This window comes from Ambystoma mexicanum, chromosome 6p, assembly GCF_040938575.1.
Source record: "Ambystoma mexicanum isolate Mex_15411 chromosome 6p, UKY_AmexF1_1, whole genome shotgun sequence".
NCBI lineage: Eukaryota > Metazoa > Chordata > Amphibia > Caudata > Ambystomatidae > Ambystoma > Ambystoma mexicanum.
This window is the reverse complement of record NC_090935.1, coordinates 1,497,769,538-1,497,783,624: the sequence shown is the minus strand read 5'-3', so window position 1 is coordinate 1,497,783,624 and position 14,087 is coordinate 1,497,769,538. Positions and strand designations below refer to the sequence as shown.

Genomic DNA, 14,087 nt, shown 5'->3' with positions numbered 1-14,087 from the left:
TCAGTTGTAATCGCCCATGCAGTATGGAGGAAAGGGGACGGTACGTAAGAGTAATTATAAGTTACTCACCGTAGTGACTAAGGCTTAGTCCCTAGTCCCCTTTCCTCCATATGTTCCAACACCTCCCCCCCCCCCCTAATAATACTGGTTTCATTAGGCAATGTTAAATCTATTGTTGACGCCTCATTGGGGACTGAGGTGTGGCGGCGGAGTCGGGGCAGCACATGCTCCCAGGGCCGCAACCCACGCCTCTAAATGTAAAGGGGGAAGAACATTTTTTCTAGTGAAAAATGTTCTGTCTCCTGTCCTTTGGAATGGATGCCCCATGCAGTATGGAGGAAAGGGGACTAAGAGTAAATTAGTCACTACGTGAGTAACTTATAATTTTTTTCGCATTAGTAGCCCCTGAGGGCCCCTCTCCTTTCCACTGCGAGTGCAAACTAGCGAACAATTTCCATCTCTTGGAACCTGCTCTGCTCTCACAGGGAGATGCTCACGAAAGGTGGGAACCTATTCTGCATCATCTCACCAACCTTCCTGAGCTGCTACAGACCCTACAAAAGACCCTGTTTCGCCCATCTGCACTACCACGTGTGCCAGCATCGCAAGTACATTTGAACACTAGGCTCCCCTCATCTTGGGGATTGGACTGCCTTTCAGTTAGGATTGTGTTTGATGCAGAACTGCCTGAAGACTATTTGCACGCCTGCTTCCTTCACTTTCTAGGTTGTGGCCCCATTTCCTGTATTAACCCTTTAGGCCCCTTTGGTCTTGTATTTATGTATATTGATAAGGTTGTGGTGCCTGGGAGTGATTTGTAAGTGTCCTTTACTCTTGTGTGCTCATTGAGGTCTTTAAGTCACCCTCGCACCTCCTGAAACCTAGTCTTGACCGCTGCCAATGCTACCCTGATTGATCTGGCTTGTCCAGAAGGTTACCCTTTTCCAAGATACTAGGCTGGTCCTGTGCACCTCTGCCCACCAGGTCAGAGTTCAGAAATCAGTCTTAACACTGGCATTAAGGCATTGATCATTGGCCGCACACCACTCAGTCAGAGATGAGAGAAGAGGTGGCTGAAGGGTGCCTGAAAATGAGCGGAGTGTCATCCGCATAGCACTGAAAGTTGGGGCAGAGCGTGGCAATGCGGTGGGCAAGAAGTGCCAGATAGCCAGGGAGACCGGTTTAACCCCTGGGGAACACCACAGGTAGAGATAGAGGAGAGGAAGGACCCAAGGTGGACCTGGGAGAGTCGGCCGGAGAGGAAAGAAGTAAGCCAAGCAAGGGCCTGATTGGTGATACCCTGGTTATCACTGAGTTGAGCAGGATGTCATGGTTGACCGTGTCAAAGGCAGAAGAGCGATCCAGTAAGATGAGGACACAGAGGGTGTTGGAATCGAGGTTGGAGAGCAGGTCTTCACGGATGCTCAGGAGAGCATTTCAGTGCTTCTGGCACCTCTAAAGCCAGACGATGGTCATGGAGACAACCAGCAGATTCATTGTGAAGATTAAGATGGGAGATGGGCAGCTTTTCCAAGAGTTTGCCCAGACAAAGAGTGATGGAGATTGGGTGATGGTTAGCCAGACAGGATGGGTCGGCAGAGGGTTTTGTAAGAGGTTGCTCAAGGGAGTGCTTCAAGGGGGTGGGAGTGAAGACTCCAGTTGAGAAGGAGTGGTTGTAGGAGCCATGGTGTCAATTTGGTCCTTGATGGTTTTGGAGGAACAGGGGTGAAACTGTTTTGACAAGACTTTCATAGATCGGACTTGTCTAGGGCGAACAGGAGAAAGGTAGTGAAGGAGGGAGGATAGGTGGCCGAAGGACCAGAGGAACAGCAGTGAGGCTGTCGAGAGGAAGAGAGGACATGTCCCGAGTTTTAGAGATGAAATCAGAAGCCAGAGCCGTGCAGAGGGCCTGGGAGAAGACGGGAGAGGTAGAGACTACAGCAGGTTTGGCCAGCTCCGTGCAGATTTTGGAGTTCGGCCAAGTTGTTAGATGCTGCAGAGATAGGGGCTTGGATGTGGGCTCTCGTCTTGGTGCGGACAGAGAGCCAGTATTGCCTTTGGAGCAGGCAGCAGGCCAGTTTGTCATAGGATGTACCGGAAGCACGCCATTTTCTCTAAGCCACCCAGCACTTGCGTTCCATGCGAGGCAGAACTGAAGCGCAGACCTCAATTGGGCTGCTGATTAATTTTGGTAAGAAACAGCACCTGCTTTAATCATTTACTATAGCAGAGCAAACCTGCCATATGCACTTTTACACTGTTTTGTCTGTAGGTTTGATTTATGCCATTATGTACTTTCACATTTTTGTTATCCATGGTCTTGGATAGCAATTAGGGGCTGTGATGTATTTTTCTTAGTTTAGCTTGCAATTTATCTCAGGTGTTTCTTCAAACACTGAGCTTTGGTTGTGCTGCTACTCTGGGCCAAGCTCATGTAATACATTTTTCTTCTTTTAATATTTGGATCCCCCACCCGTGGATGGAAGCATAGATTTCAGCGGAACACCCAGTGTTTATTGAATGTCATGTATTTGCCCTCAGCAGCTCTGGGCTTTTGGATGGGTTTACAGTGGTTGGGGTGACTCCCACTGGTCTTCCGACTTGCCAAAACTGACGGCACTACTTTGTCTTTAAGCTTGATGGAGCCATATTATAAGGTGGATAATAAAGATTGTTTGTGGTTGAGAAGAGTAGAATTATGTGACTAGTCAGCCACATTGTCATTAATGGAGACTGCAAGTTTGATTATACTATTTGAATGCTCCATACAACCTGTAAAGAGGTTATTTTTGTTTTTATTTGAATATAAAGAGGAAATGTATTTCAAATGTATATTCTTTTTTTCGGTGATTAAACGATGTAAGGGATTTAGTGACATCATACCATATACACAACGATCATAAAGTTGGTTTATAAGTGTTATGTGGGAAGGCCCATAACAATATGTCTGTCCATATTAAACTGTTGCATGCTCAAGGGATGTGGGTTCTCTTACAGTAAGTGCAGTGATCCAAATATCTCCAGCCTTTTGTTGAGTTGCCACGTTCTGTGCTTCAAAATCAGCCATAACAACCCCACGTGGGCATTTTGACCACCTCCGTGATGGTTTGTCTCTGCAAGTGGGGTGTGATGAAAATTATGGCAGCACTAGTTTTAAAAGCTAGCAGTAAGTACTAACCAACAAAACAGAACAGTGGAAAGGGTCTCCCTGCACTTGCAGCTTTATGGACTGACCATTGCTGTCCAAAGAAAGGATTTGGTGGCAAATGAGGTTGAACGAGAATCACTTACCCCAAAGTAAGTGGGGTACAACAAAACTGCCAGCAAACATACTGGTGGCGGGTCCCCTTGAATGGGGCAAATAAGCAACAAAAGGTAAAGACTTTACTAAGGCCACTGGTTCTCATTTTAACAAGAAATAATTCCACAATGTCAATTTCATAAAGCAGTTCTTGGATGTACATTGTAAAAACATTCCATTTTGCATGATTGATAGTGTCTCACTCATTTGTTTCTGCATATGTGATGCAAGGCAAGGACCTGTATCCAAAATTAAGTTTATCTGCAGCATTCCCATCATGCCTGGCATACTGCTTATACCTTCATGCAAACGGGCATCGCATCATATGTAAGGGTGACAAACGCATTCCCTCCAAGAAAACCCAAAGATGTCCAATTTTCCTGCGAATTTGCAAATAATGGCATGTCATTTAGCTGTATCACTTAGGAAACAAATGCGTGGCTACATATTACTAGAAACGTGTAGTTACCAGCATAATATTCTGTTTATTTTATTGTGCCAAAGATCATTATTTCTGAAATGCTGAGCTGTTCTCTTTTTCTGCTGCAGGGAATTGCTTTTAAATAACAATATGTTATGGGTTTTGCCTTATGAACTTGGACGACTTTTCCAGCTGCAGACACTAGGTTTAAAAGGTGCGTATATCATGTCTTTTTATATTTTATTCCATCTGTTGGTTCTCCAGTGTATTCTGATGAACCTCTTTTTCAAACTTGCTGATTAGATCGGTTTTAATGAATGCCAGGACACTTGAAGAGAACCATGTTTCTAGATATTATATTAAGTAAACCTAGCTGCTAAGTGGCCCCCTTTTCAATGCTTGATATAGTCCTGGTTCTTGGCCAACTTAACTTGATAAGATTTTTAGGCACATGGGTAAAATTGAAAATGTGAAAATGCAACTCCCTGAATTCAAAATACAACTGATATTTGTCTCGGACAGGGGCAATTTGGCAGCAATTACTAGACCTAATCTTGTGAGAATTATTGTGATCAGGCACATTTTTAAAATGCAAGTCGTTTTGCAGACCCTTTTCTTGGTTATGTAGCAATTTTTTGGACCAAAGCATAAACTGTAATACTTACCTCTCTGAACGACCTCTTTTTCTGCCCCCCCCCCGCCAATCGTCCCCATCGGAACTTCAGTCTGAGTATTCTTCTGCTACTATCTTCATACGTCCGTTCGTAAGTTCAGATCCTCGCAGTATTGTGTGTCGTAGCGTCCATGTCCTATCCCTCTGATCTGATTTTCACAGACCCAGAAACTTAGACCATCGTCCGTTCACCACGACTTGGTTGAACAGCGATTCTCGCCAACCCTGATGGACAGCTATAGCTTGGACACAGTTCCCTTCATACCTTCTCTGACGTCACTGTAGCTTTCTCACATTGATTTCAGTAGTTCAGCTCTCTCAGCATCTCAGAACAGATATCCTTCATACTCCTACGTCCCGTCCCCTTTCCTCCATACTTATGGGACATCTCTCCGTCCTGTGGGACGGGACCTGAGCACTTTGTAAAAAGCATCCAAATTTTTTTCAAAAAATGTGTCCTTCCTCTTTCTTGCGCGGGGCCCGGCACGCGGCCGTAACCACGCCCACCTTGGCTCCGCCCCGCGCATCGCCCATCAGTCCTTTTTCCGCTCGTTTGGGACTGGATGCACTTGCATCCTCGGAAGAGTTTCTTCCCTTTTTTCCTCTCTGGCTCTCGCTAGCGTTCGCGTGCTGGTCTTTCTATGTCCTTCAAACTAGATTTTCCAGATTGTTAGTTGTGTCACCGTCGTTTCGCGAGGGCGGATCCCCATCCTCTTTGTTTAGAGTGCTTGGGTCCGGATCACCGTTGGGACTCCTGTTTTTACTGCGACTCCCTTTCGGTCCGGGCACTTCAACGTCGGTTGGAACGGTGGGAGGAGGTGTTCCGACTAACTCCTCCTTCGCATTTTCAGGCGTTCATCGGTGAGAAGAAACAACGCCCGGTAAGTTCTTTACTTTTCAGAGCACCCCGGCCGGGGGACACCTTTCCGGGTTCCTCTTGGGCCGGGAGGGGCGTTGATCGCTTTGCCACAAGGGTTCGCCCTGAGGTGCCCGTTGGGCCTAATATTTGTACCAGAGTTTTCTCCGAGGGACTCTGTAAGGGGCCTGTAGATTACCGTAGTGCGCTCCGAGGCCCCTCTGGGTGCTATTTGTAGACCCAGTTCTACTGAGTCGTGGGGGTACCAGAGCGTGCTCTGATGCCGTTCTGTCGGCTTCCCTCAAAAATAAGACCGGGATGCGCCCCAAGGCCTTGGTTGGGCTTGCTGTTACCGAACGGATGTTCGAGGCCCGTGCAGATGAGGCTGTTACCGGACCTTGGTCCGAGGTCCCTCGTTCAGAGGCTAAAGCTACCAGCAGTTCTGAGAGGCCTGACAAGGCCTTGTCGGTGAAAGCTGTTTTTCACCGTTCCTGCTCTTTTGCGGTGACACCAGACCTGTTGAGGGGGAAAAGAAGCAAAGTTCTTCTTTTACCGGCATTGCCGAGGTCCTTCCTTCGAAGGCTAATTTGGCGGTTGGTATGTCACAAAAACATTCCAGGCCTCACAGTACCGGCTCTGGCGAGGTTCCTTATGTTAAGGCTAAAGTTAAGACCCCTGATCCATCGACAGGGACCCCTGCCTTACTTCGTCACGTGCCGCAGTTCCCCTCAGATGACAAAATGGCGCCCGTTGCTGCCACAACCGCGGCGGCCATTTTGGGCGCTACCCCTACAACTACGACATCGGCCTCAGGTGTAGGGCTTGGCCCCTTGGGTGAACATAGTCCCTTGTGCCCATCCTTATCGGCCAGTTGGACTGGAACGCTCGCATGCCTCTTCCACAAAATGTTTCGCTGCCTGCAGGATCGGCACCGTTGATTTACGTGGATACGTCGGTGGAGGGGCCAGTGTGGCACCCACAGCAGTCCCCAGAGGAAGCCTTTTTGGGTAAATTTCAAACGCTTATGCGTACCGACCCCATGAGGGAGTATTTCAAAGGGCTTTTTAGGGAGATATGCCCTCGCACCTCTGGCTCCACCTGTTCCGGTGGTTCCGCCGGCGCCTCCCTTGCCTACGGTGCCTCCCCCGACTCTTCCGCCTTTGCCCCCATTGTCCCCTGTGGACAAGGCAGCGCCCAACACGGTTCAGCAGGACCCTGATGTGTCGGATGACGCACAAGGCGATCAGGACAGCGAGGACCACCCCCGCTCTATCAGAGCTTTTCATGACCGGGTACTGGACATGATGAACCTCTTAGATGTTCCAGTGCCCGAGGCACCCGCTCCGCAGGAGGGCATGCTTTCTGGGGTGTTCACCCTGTCTCCCTTGGAGCGTACCGGCCTGTTCTTGCGGAAGGACGTTCTGGCCGAGGTCCGCAGAGTCTGGGAAAAGCCACACTCTGGACTTTTTATCAATAAGAAAATTGACGCTAGATACAGGCTGCATTCTTCAGAAGAGGTGGCACTGTCATCTTGTCCGCCCCCCTCCTCCACAGTGGTGGCTGCGGCCACTTTGCAGTCAAGGCCTGCAGCATCCTCTTCCACGATGGCTACTCAGGTTCTGGGAAAGGAGGACAAGCTCCTCGACTCCCTTGGGAGGAAAATCTTCGCCAACTCGGCCTTGAAGCTCAGGCAGGCCAACGCTGAATTGATATTGGCGGGTGTTAGGCAGAAACCTGTGCAGTTCCCTTAGGGAACACTGCAAAAGATTTAGAACTACAGGTGTTAGCAGTAAACCCACTTGGTAGCAGTCTGTACCACCCAGATTTACCTGGTAGCTGTGACTGAGCAGTCAGACTTTCCTCAAGAAGAGTTAGGCAGTATGCAAAGTATACACAATAGGCACTCGGACACAATAATACAAGCAAACACTGACCAGAGCTTTGGTATCAAAGTATATAATTATTAATTTAAAAACACACTGTTTAAAACACTCCAGCACACTTATTGTAAAACACTCTAAACACAGTTACTATTATAATATATACACCCCTTATTCCTTATCAGATGAGTCTTAGTAAAACACCACTTATTTTCATACAGAGGTGCTTAACTAGATGGCACTCCAATAAGTTTGTGAAAAAGCGAGGGAAAAAGACAGAATATGGAAAGGTACACCACTCTAAGATTTAGGAACACTGTTAGCAAGGCAGAAGAGCAAAAAGGCACTGGTGAGCCAAAGTCCATAGGCTGGGCGCACTCTTAGAGAGAGCAGAGCACAAATGCGCCCAAGATCACAGTTACACTAGGCTTAGAAAGTCTTGCAGAGAGTTCAAAAGGAGTTTAGAGAGGCTCAAAAAAATTTAGCCAGGGTGTCCCAGGCTAACCCAGGTTCGAAAGCCGGGGACTAAATCTACCCCGTACAGTCGGTGGCAAGGGAAGCCAGGCGGGACACGGTACCTTAAGTGGGAAGGATCCTCCAGCGGTGGCAGTTGTTCCTGGCAGTGGTTGCAAGTCACGTCGTCTTCCAGGGGAAGAGAAGATCTCGACTTGGAGGAAAGATGAAGGTCGTTGCACTGCCAGGGAAGAAACCAGCCGCAGAGTTTTCCGGTTAAAGGTAGTACCCTTTAATTTGCGGTCGTGGTAAAACGTGGTATCCCGGTTGCCGGGGTGCTTGGCACAGGCAAGGCGGCCACGAGATACGTCGGGAAGGCGAAAAGACGGTGAAACTGGTTACCCCCACCAGTCAAAGGAAGAAGACTCTCCGGCAGGGGATCTCCTCTGTCGTTGGGAAAAGTGGTGAGACGGTTCCGCAGGGCTCCACCGGTGCTGTCGTCGTGGCAGGTCGGCTCAGCTTCTCCCTCGTCGGATTCTTGGGTCCTGTGGCGACTTCTGAAGTTCCAGTCCCCAAAACCCTGCTTTTATGCAGAAAACCCCCATTCACTCAGCCTAGCTGTCACTCAAACATGCTAAGTGGTGAGCCGGCCGGCTCACCACTTGGGCCAATCAGGACGGAGTGCGACTTGAGTTGCCTAGGCAACTCAGTCCAGGGTGCCTAAATCCCCCTCCACCCCTCCTAAGTACCCCAGACAGAGTGGCACCACTTTGGAGGGCTTCTGTGGAGAAGCCCACCAAAAAGTGGACCAAAGGGCTCGACTTGGGTTGGAGTCACAGAAGAGAACACAAACGCCATTTTAGAATCAAGTTTTGGCAGAAAATACCAACCGGAGAATTAATAATTAAATAAACCGGCGGTATGTTTGAGGCTACCGTAAATAATTAAATAAAGATAGTAGCCTAAAACAATGGGAAATCCCATAGGAAAATATTTGCGGTTGAATATGAAAAGTAGTATCCACTGCCACCAGCCAAAACTCGATCAGGGGGGACGGAGACGTGCCCCCTCGTCTAAAAGACCCTGGGCCAATCAAATTGCCCCAGCCAGTACGTCCACAATATGATGGTTTGTACTGGTTCTGTTCAGAATTTAAGACTAGTAAAGTCAATGGTGACTTTACATGCTCTGGGAGACAGTAGTCCGTCCCAGGGTATGGAGTCTATACTGGGGGGTCACTATGACACCCCTGTGTTACTGCACTGAGGGTGCTGTGTAACACATCACAAAAACACATGAAGCCCTATGGGGTAAAAGACCCCATAGCCCATTAAACACATCTAGATTCAAAGAAACACACTCAAATCATGTCCAAGAGTGAGGGTAAAAGAGTCTCACTCTTGGCAGGAGAAAAAAATAAACCCCAAAAATCCAGCAAAGCTGCTGGGGGACTCACTAGGTTAGGAAATTCAGCCTAAACAGAGAATTCTCCCTAACAGCGGGAGCTAACATGCGGATGTGGAAAGGTCTGTCAGAGTTTGAGGAGTTTATCCCAGTGAGAAGCTGGAAGACTTTAGAGGAGGCCTTTCCGACGCCAGGGTCTTAGCCCAGGATCTCCTGGAGGCTGTGGCTCATCACGTAGACACCTCGGCTCGGGGCATTATGCTGGGGGTTGATACCTCACGGCAGACGTGGCTGCATGCAACTAAATTTTCGAAAGAAGTGCAGGACAAGGTGCTGGACCTTAAATTCGATGGGAGGGAGCTCTTTCATGCTACAACAGATGTAGAGCTCACCAAGACGAAGGATAGCACTCGGACAGCTAAGTCCTTGTCTGTCCTGGTTAAGGCTCCTTTCAAAACCCAGAGACCGTTGTCGCAAAGTCGACCTTCCTCTGGCTTTAGGGGCTTCATCGACTGCAAGTCTCGCAGAGTGGATCCCCCTGCGGGGAATAACTGCCGTAGGCAACAACAGACGCAATTTTTCTCCTGTTCCTCAGCCTCCTCCTCAGGTTCAGGTGGCACCGCCACTGATAAACCTGCTAAATGAGGGTTTTCCGCGCTCGCACGAGACCCCGGTGGGAGGATGCATTGCGTCTCATTTGGAGGCGTGGCAGGCCATCACAGAAGACAGATGGGTCTTGTCAGTCGCTCGAGCGGACTTCTGCTTACCTCTACCCTCCTTTTCAGCTGTTGGGCTTGCCCTCCCTCAAAGCCGAGGTTCAGAAAATTCTGGACCTCAGAACTGTGGAACCCGTTCCCCTTGGGGAGCTAGGGGAGGGCAATTACTCCAGGCTGTTTACGGTGCCCAAACCCAACCAGGCTGGCCTGCGCACCATCCTAGACCTTCCCAGTTCAATCTTTTCCTACCCCCAAGAGAAATTCAAGATGACGCACGGCCAGATACGGTCCTCCTTGCAGATGCACGATTGGCTCAGCGTCGATCTTCACGATGCGTACATGCATATCCTGATTTGGAACCCACACGGGAGATATTTCCACTTGTCTTTGGGAGAGGAGCACTTCCAGTTTCGAGTGCTTCCTTTTGGCCTCAGCTCGGCGCTGCGTGTCTTCACGAAGATGATGTTGGTGATTGCAGCCTATCTTTGTCTCCAGGGTATCCATGTGTATCCATATTTGGACGACTGTCTCTTACTCAGCCCTTGTCCTCTGACCGCAGCGGGCAATCTCCAGTCTCTCCTCCAGCTCCTGTTCCATCTTGGGGTGTCGAACTGGCGGAAATCTTCTATGACGGTCTCGCAGGACCTGATTTTCCTGTGTTTTAGCTGGAACACGATCGGCTGCAGAGTGTACCTGACCGGGGACAGAATGGCGGATCTGTTAGCCACGTGTCAGATGTTTGCGCAGTCGGAGAGCATGTCGGCCTGGTGGTTCCAGAGGCTTCTGGGCCTAATGGCCTTGTGCGTGCTGGCTCTTCCTCTTGCTCGTCTCAAGATGAGACGGACCCTGATGGCTCTTCGGAGTTCCTGGCGTCCGGCTGTGGACCCAGATTCCAAGCTGATAATGATTCCGGATTCCATGAGAGTGGACCTGGATTGGTGGTCATCTCTCAGCAACCTATCGGTGGGTGCGGGGTTTCAGGACCCAGCCCCCACGGTGACGATCACGACGGACTCCTCCCTTCTGGGGTGGGGTGCGACATTAGATCTTCTTCAGGCCTCGGACCTCTGGTCGCCTCAGGACAAACTCCTGCACATAAATCATTTGGAGCTTCGGGCGATCTTCCTAGTGCTCAGGGCATTCAGACCGCTCATTGCCAACAGGGTGGTCCGCATACGCTCGGAAAATGTGGTGTCAATGTATTACATCAACAAGCAAGGGGGAACAAAGTCTCCCCCCCGTGGACCTGTCCATCCAGAATTGGGAGTGGGCCGTGCTTCATGGTGTCTAGCTTCTTGCAGTACACATCCTGGGCCAGCTGAATGTCACAGCGGATACCCTCAGCCGGCGGACAGTGGTCAGCTACGAGTGGGAGTTTAAGGCAGAGGTCCTCTCATGGTTTTTCCTGCGTTGGAGCACACCGGAGGTGGACCTCTTCGCTACGGCGGTAAACAAGAAGCTTCCTCAGTATGCCTCCAGAGGGGGGCTGTGAGCCTCTTCTCTGGGGGATGCTTTGAGATTCCATGGCACAACATGAGAGCTTACGCCTTCCCGCCTCTGCCTCTAGTTCATCGAGCAATTCGGAAGCTGAAGAACTCGATCAACTGTTCCCTTCTACGCATAGCCCTGTGGTGGCTGGCCAGGTTTTGGTTCTCAGAACTTCAACACCTGTCAATGTATCCGCCGATCAGGTTACCAGTGACCCCCGATCTTCTCCACCAAGGGGAACAGCAGATGTGGCACCCTTCCCCACAATCGCTCAGCTTGGCGGCATGGTGCCTGAGTTCAAGTCTTTAGAGCATGTTAACTTGTCTTCGGATAACATGCATATTATCCAGGCAGCCAGGAAATGCTTGACCAGATCCCAATACAGGAGTAAATGGCTCAGGTTCTGTCATTGGTGTTTAGAAAAGCAGTTGGATCCAAGGGTGGCTACGATTGACACGGTGCTGTCCTTCATGTCTTCCCTAGCAGAGTCTGGGGTTCACGTTCTGTCATGCAGAACTTACCTTTCAGTGGTTTCCGCTTATCTTTCTACGGAACAATGCTCTTATTCTGAGTAACCCAGTGGTTCAGAGGCATTTTGCAGGCTTGACACCCCTCTACCCTCCGGTCCGTAGCCCTCACCCGCTGTGGGACCTAAATGTAGCCCTGACGGCGCTGTGCCATAAACCTTTTGAACCAATGGCCATGGTGGACCTCAAGTACCTATCATGCAAAGTGTCCTTTCTGGTCGCCGTTACGTCAGCGAGGAGAGTGAGTGAGCTCCAGGCCTTGTCAGTGGAGCATCCATTCTTGGTTTTTCACAAGGACAAGGTAGTCCTACGTACAAACCCAGCCTTCCTACCGAAGGTGGTAACTGAATTCCATCTGAATCAGTCGATCTCCCTACCGGTCTTTATTCCGAACTCTGCCTCAGAGGCTGAAAGGGTTCTGCACTGTCTTGATGTCAGAAGGGCTCTTAAATTCTACCTTGACAGGACTTCCGAGTTTAGAAGTTCTTAACTTTTTGTGACCTTCGGTAACCCTCAGGGTAAGCAGGCATCTAAGGCGACTATTTCTCGGTGGATCGCCGCCTGCATCACGGAGTCTTTCACTGTCCAAGGGCTGAAATCTCCTAAGGGTATTCATGCACACCTGGTGCGGGGCAAGGCAGCTCCGGTTGCTTTTCAGAAATATGTCCCCTGGGAGTCCATCGCTAGGGCAGCTACTTGGGCCTACCCATCTGCTTTTTGTAAGCATTATTGTCTTGACATGAGCTCAAGAGCTGATGCTTAGTTTGGTCAGGCTGTGCTGAAGAACCTTTTTCAGTAAGGGGTATTTCCATCCACCCGTAGTTACTGTTAGGAGTGCTTGGGAATCTCCCAGAAGTATGGAGGAAAGGGGACGGGATGTAGGAGTATAACCATGTTACTCACCGTAGTGACCACCTTACTCCTAGTCCATAGTCCCCTTTCCTCCATACGCCCGCCCGCCGTCCCCTCTAATAAGGTTCCTCTGTTATTGCTAATGGGTCTCTGACCTGGCGATAGAAAAGGACTGATGGGTGTTGTGCGGGGCGGAGCCGAGGTGGGCGGGGTTATGGCCGCGTGCCGGGCCCCGCGCAAGAAAGAGGAAGGACACATTTTTGGAAAATGTTTTGGATGCTTTTTACAAAGTGCTACGGTCCCTTCCCGCAGGACGGAGAGATGTCCCATAAGTATGGAGGAAAGGGGACTATGGACTAGGAGTAAGGTGGTCACTACGGTGAGTAACCTGGTTATACTTCGACGTTACCCTCAACTTAACTGGTCTGAGCAGCCCCGCTTCCACACCTCTAGCCAGGAACACTTTCTTGAGTGTTGAGCTTCCTTCTCCTCTCAGTTGATGGTGCCAAATCAGGGAAAATGTGGATCTTATGTTTGTATTAAAAGTAATCGTTCATAGCCACCGCTTTCAGGATTCTCTCTCTCCCATACATCGGATAGCTTGACAATCAGTTTAGGGTTCATAGACAGCTGTGCTCTTGTTAGAAGCATTAGTCTTGATTCTATAGCACTTGTCAACATAAATGGGGTCATCTTCCAAATCCATATAGTGAGCAATTCCAGTTGCCAACTAGTGACAAAGGCAACCAGATGGTCCCCTTCTACTCCTGGGCAGAGTACCACCACCACCACCACCCCACTTTGGTTAGCCCACACCACTCTCCCGGTATTAGTCTGTATTCCAGTATTCTGTTGCCCTTAATGGCTGCCTCTACCTCCTTAGCCGTTCGCTGCACCATCGGGAGCAATTGGGTATTTCGTTGCTCTAATTCCTCGTCTCTGTTCAAGAGTTTCATCCATCCAGTTGCTTCACTTTACATTCAGTTTATCGAATCGATTGTCCAAGGCCTTCCAATATCTGGTACCTGGGTGGCGAGTGGGGTCGAGACATTGCCAGGCTAGATTGTTCACTACTTGATGCTAAAATATCTGCCTCTGCGCCTTTAGTCTCTTTTCTCGACTTCCCTGTTGCCATTATTCTCTACCTTCCACTACGGCACCACAAATTTGTCACTTAGGAGCAAGAAAACGTATTGTTTTATAGGCTGCTATTGCGTTCTGGGGTTTAAGAGCCTGTTGCATGATCTGCATTCTGGGGATATTTCTCAGTCCTTTAACTTGTCCGGTACCTGCCCTTGCTGCCACAGTCTTTGTAAATACAAGCTTTCTAGCCCCATGCAAAGATGGCCGCCTCCAGCCCTACTTCACCCTCCATTGACAGACCGTGTTTTGCCGTCATCCAATATGGCCACTGCGCTTTCTGTGCCCCCCCGGGACAGAAGCCCCTTACATCTTCGGTTGCTGGCGAGACCACCAGCGGGCTATTCCTGATGCTCCAGTCACCTCCAGATCTTCC

General features: G+C 49.6%; 1 protein-coding gene across 1 annotated transcript in view; it reads left to right on the top strand.

Annotated features, from left to right (window-relative positions):
- The window catches only part of CNOT6L (CCR4-NOT transcription complex subunit 6 like), a 601,922-nt gene that overhangs the window by 228,391 nt on the left and 359,444 nt on the right, over nucleotides 1-14,087 (top strand). The window contains exon 4 of the mRNA XM_069626338.1: nucleotides 3,851-3,936. Within this exon, the coding sequence (XP_069482439.1) occupies nucleotides 3,851-3,936 (86 nt within the window). The remainder of the gene's footprint in view (nucleotides 1-3,850; nucleotides 3,937-14,087) is intronic.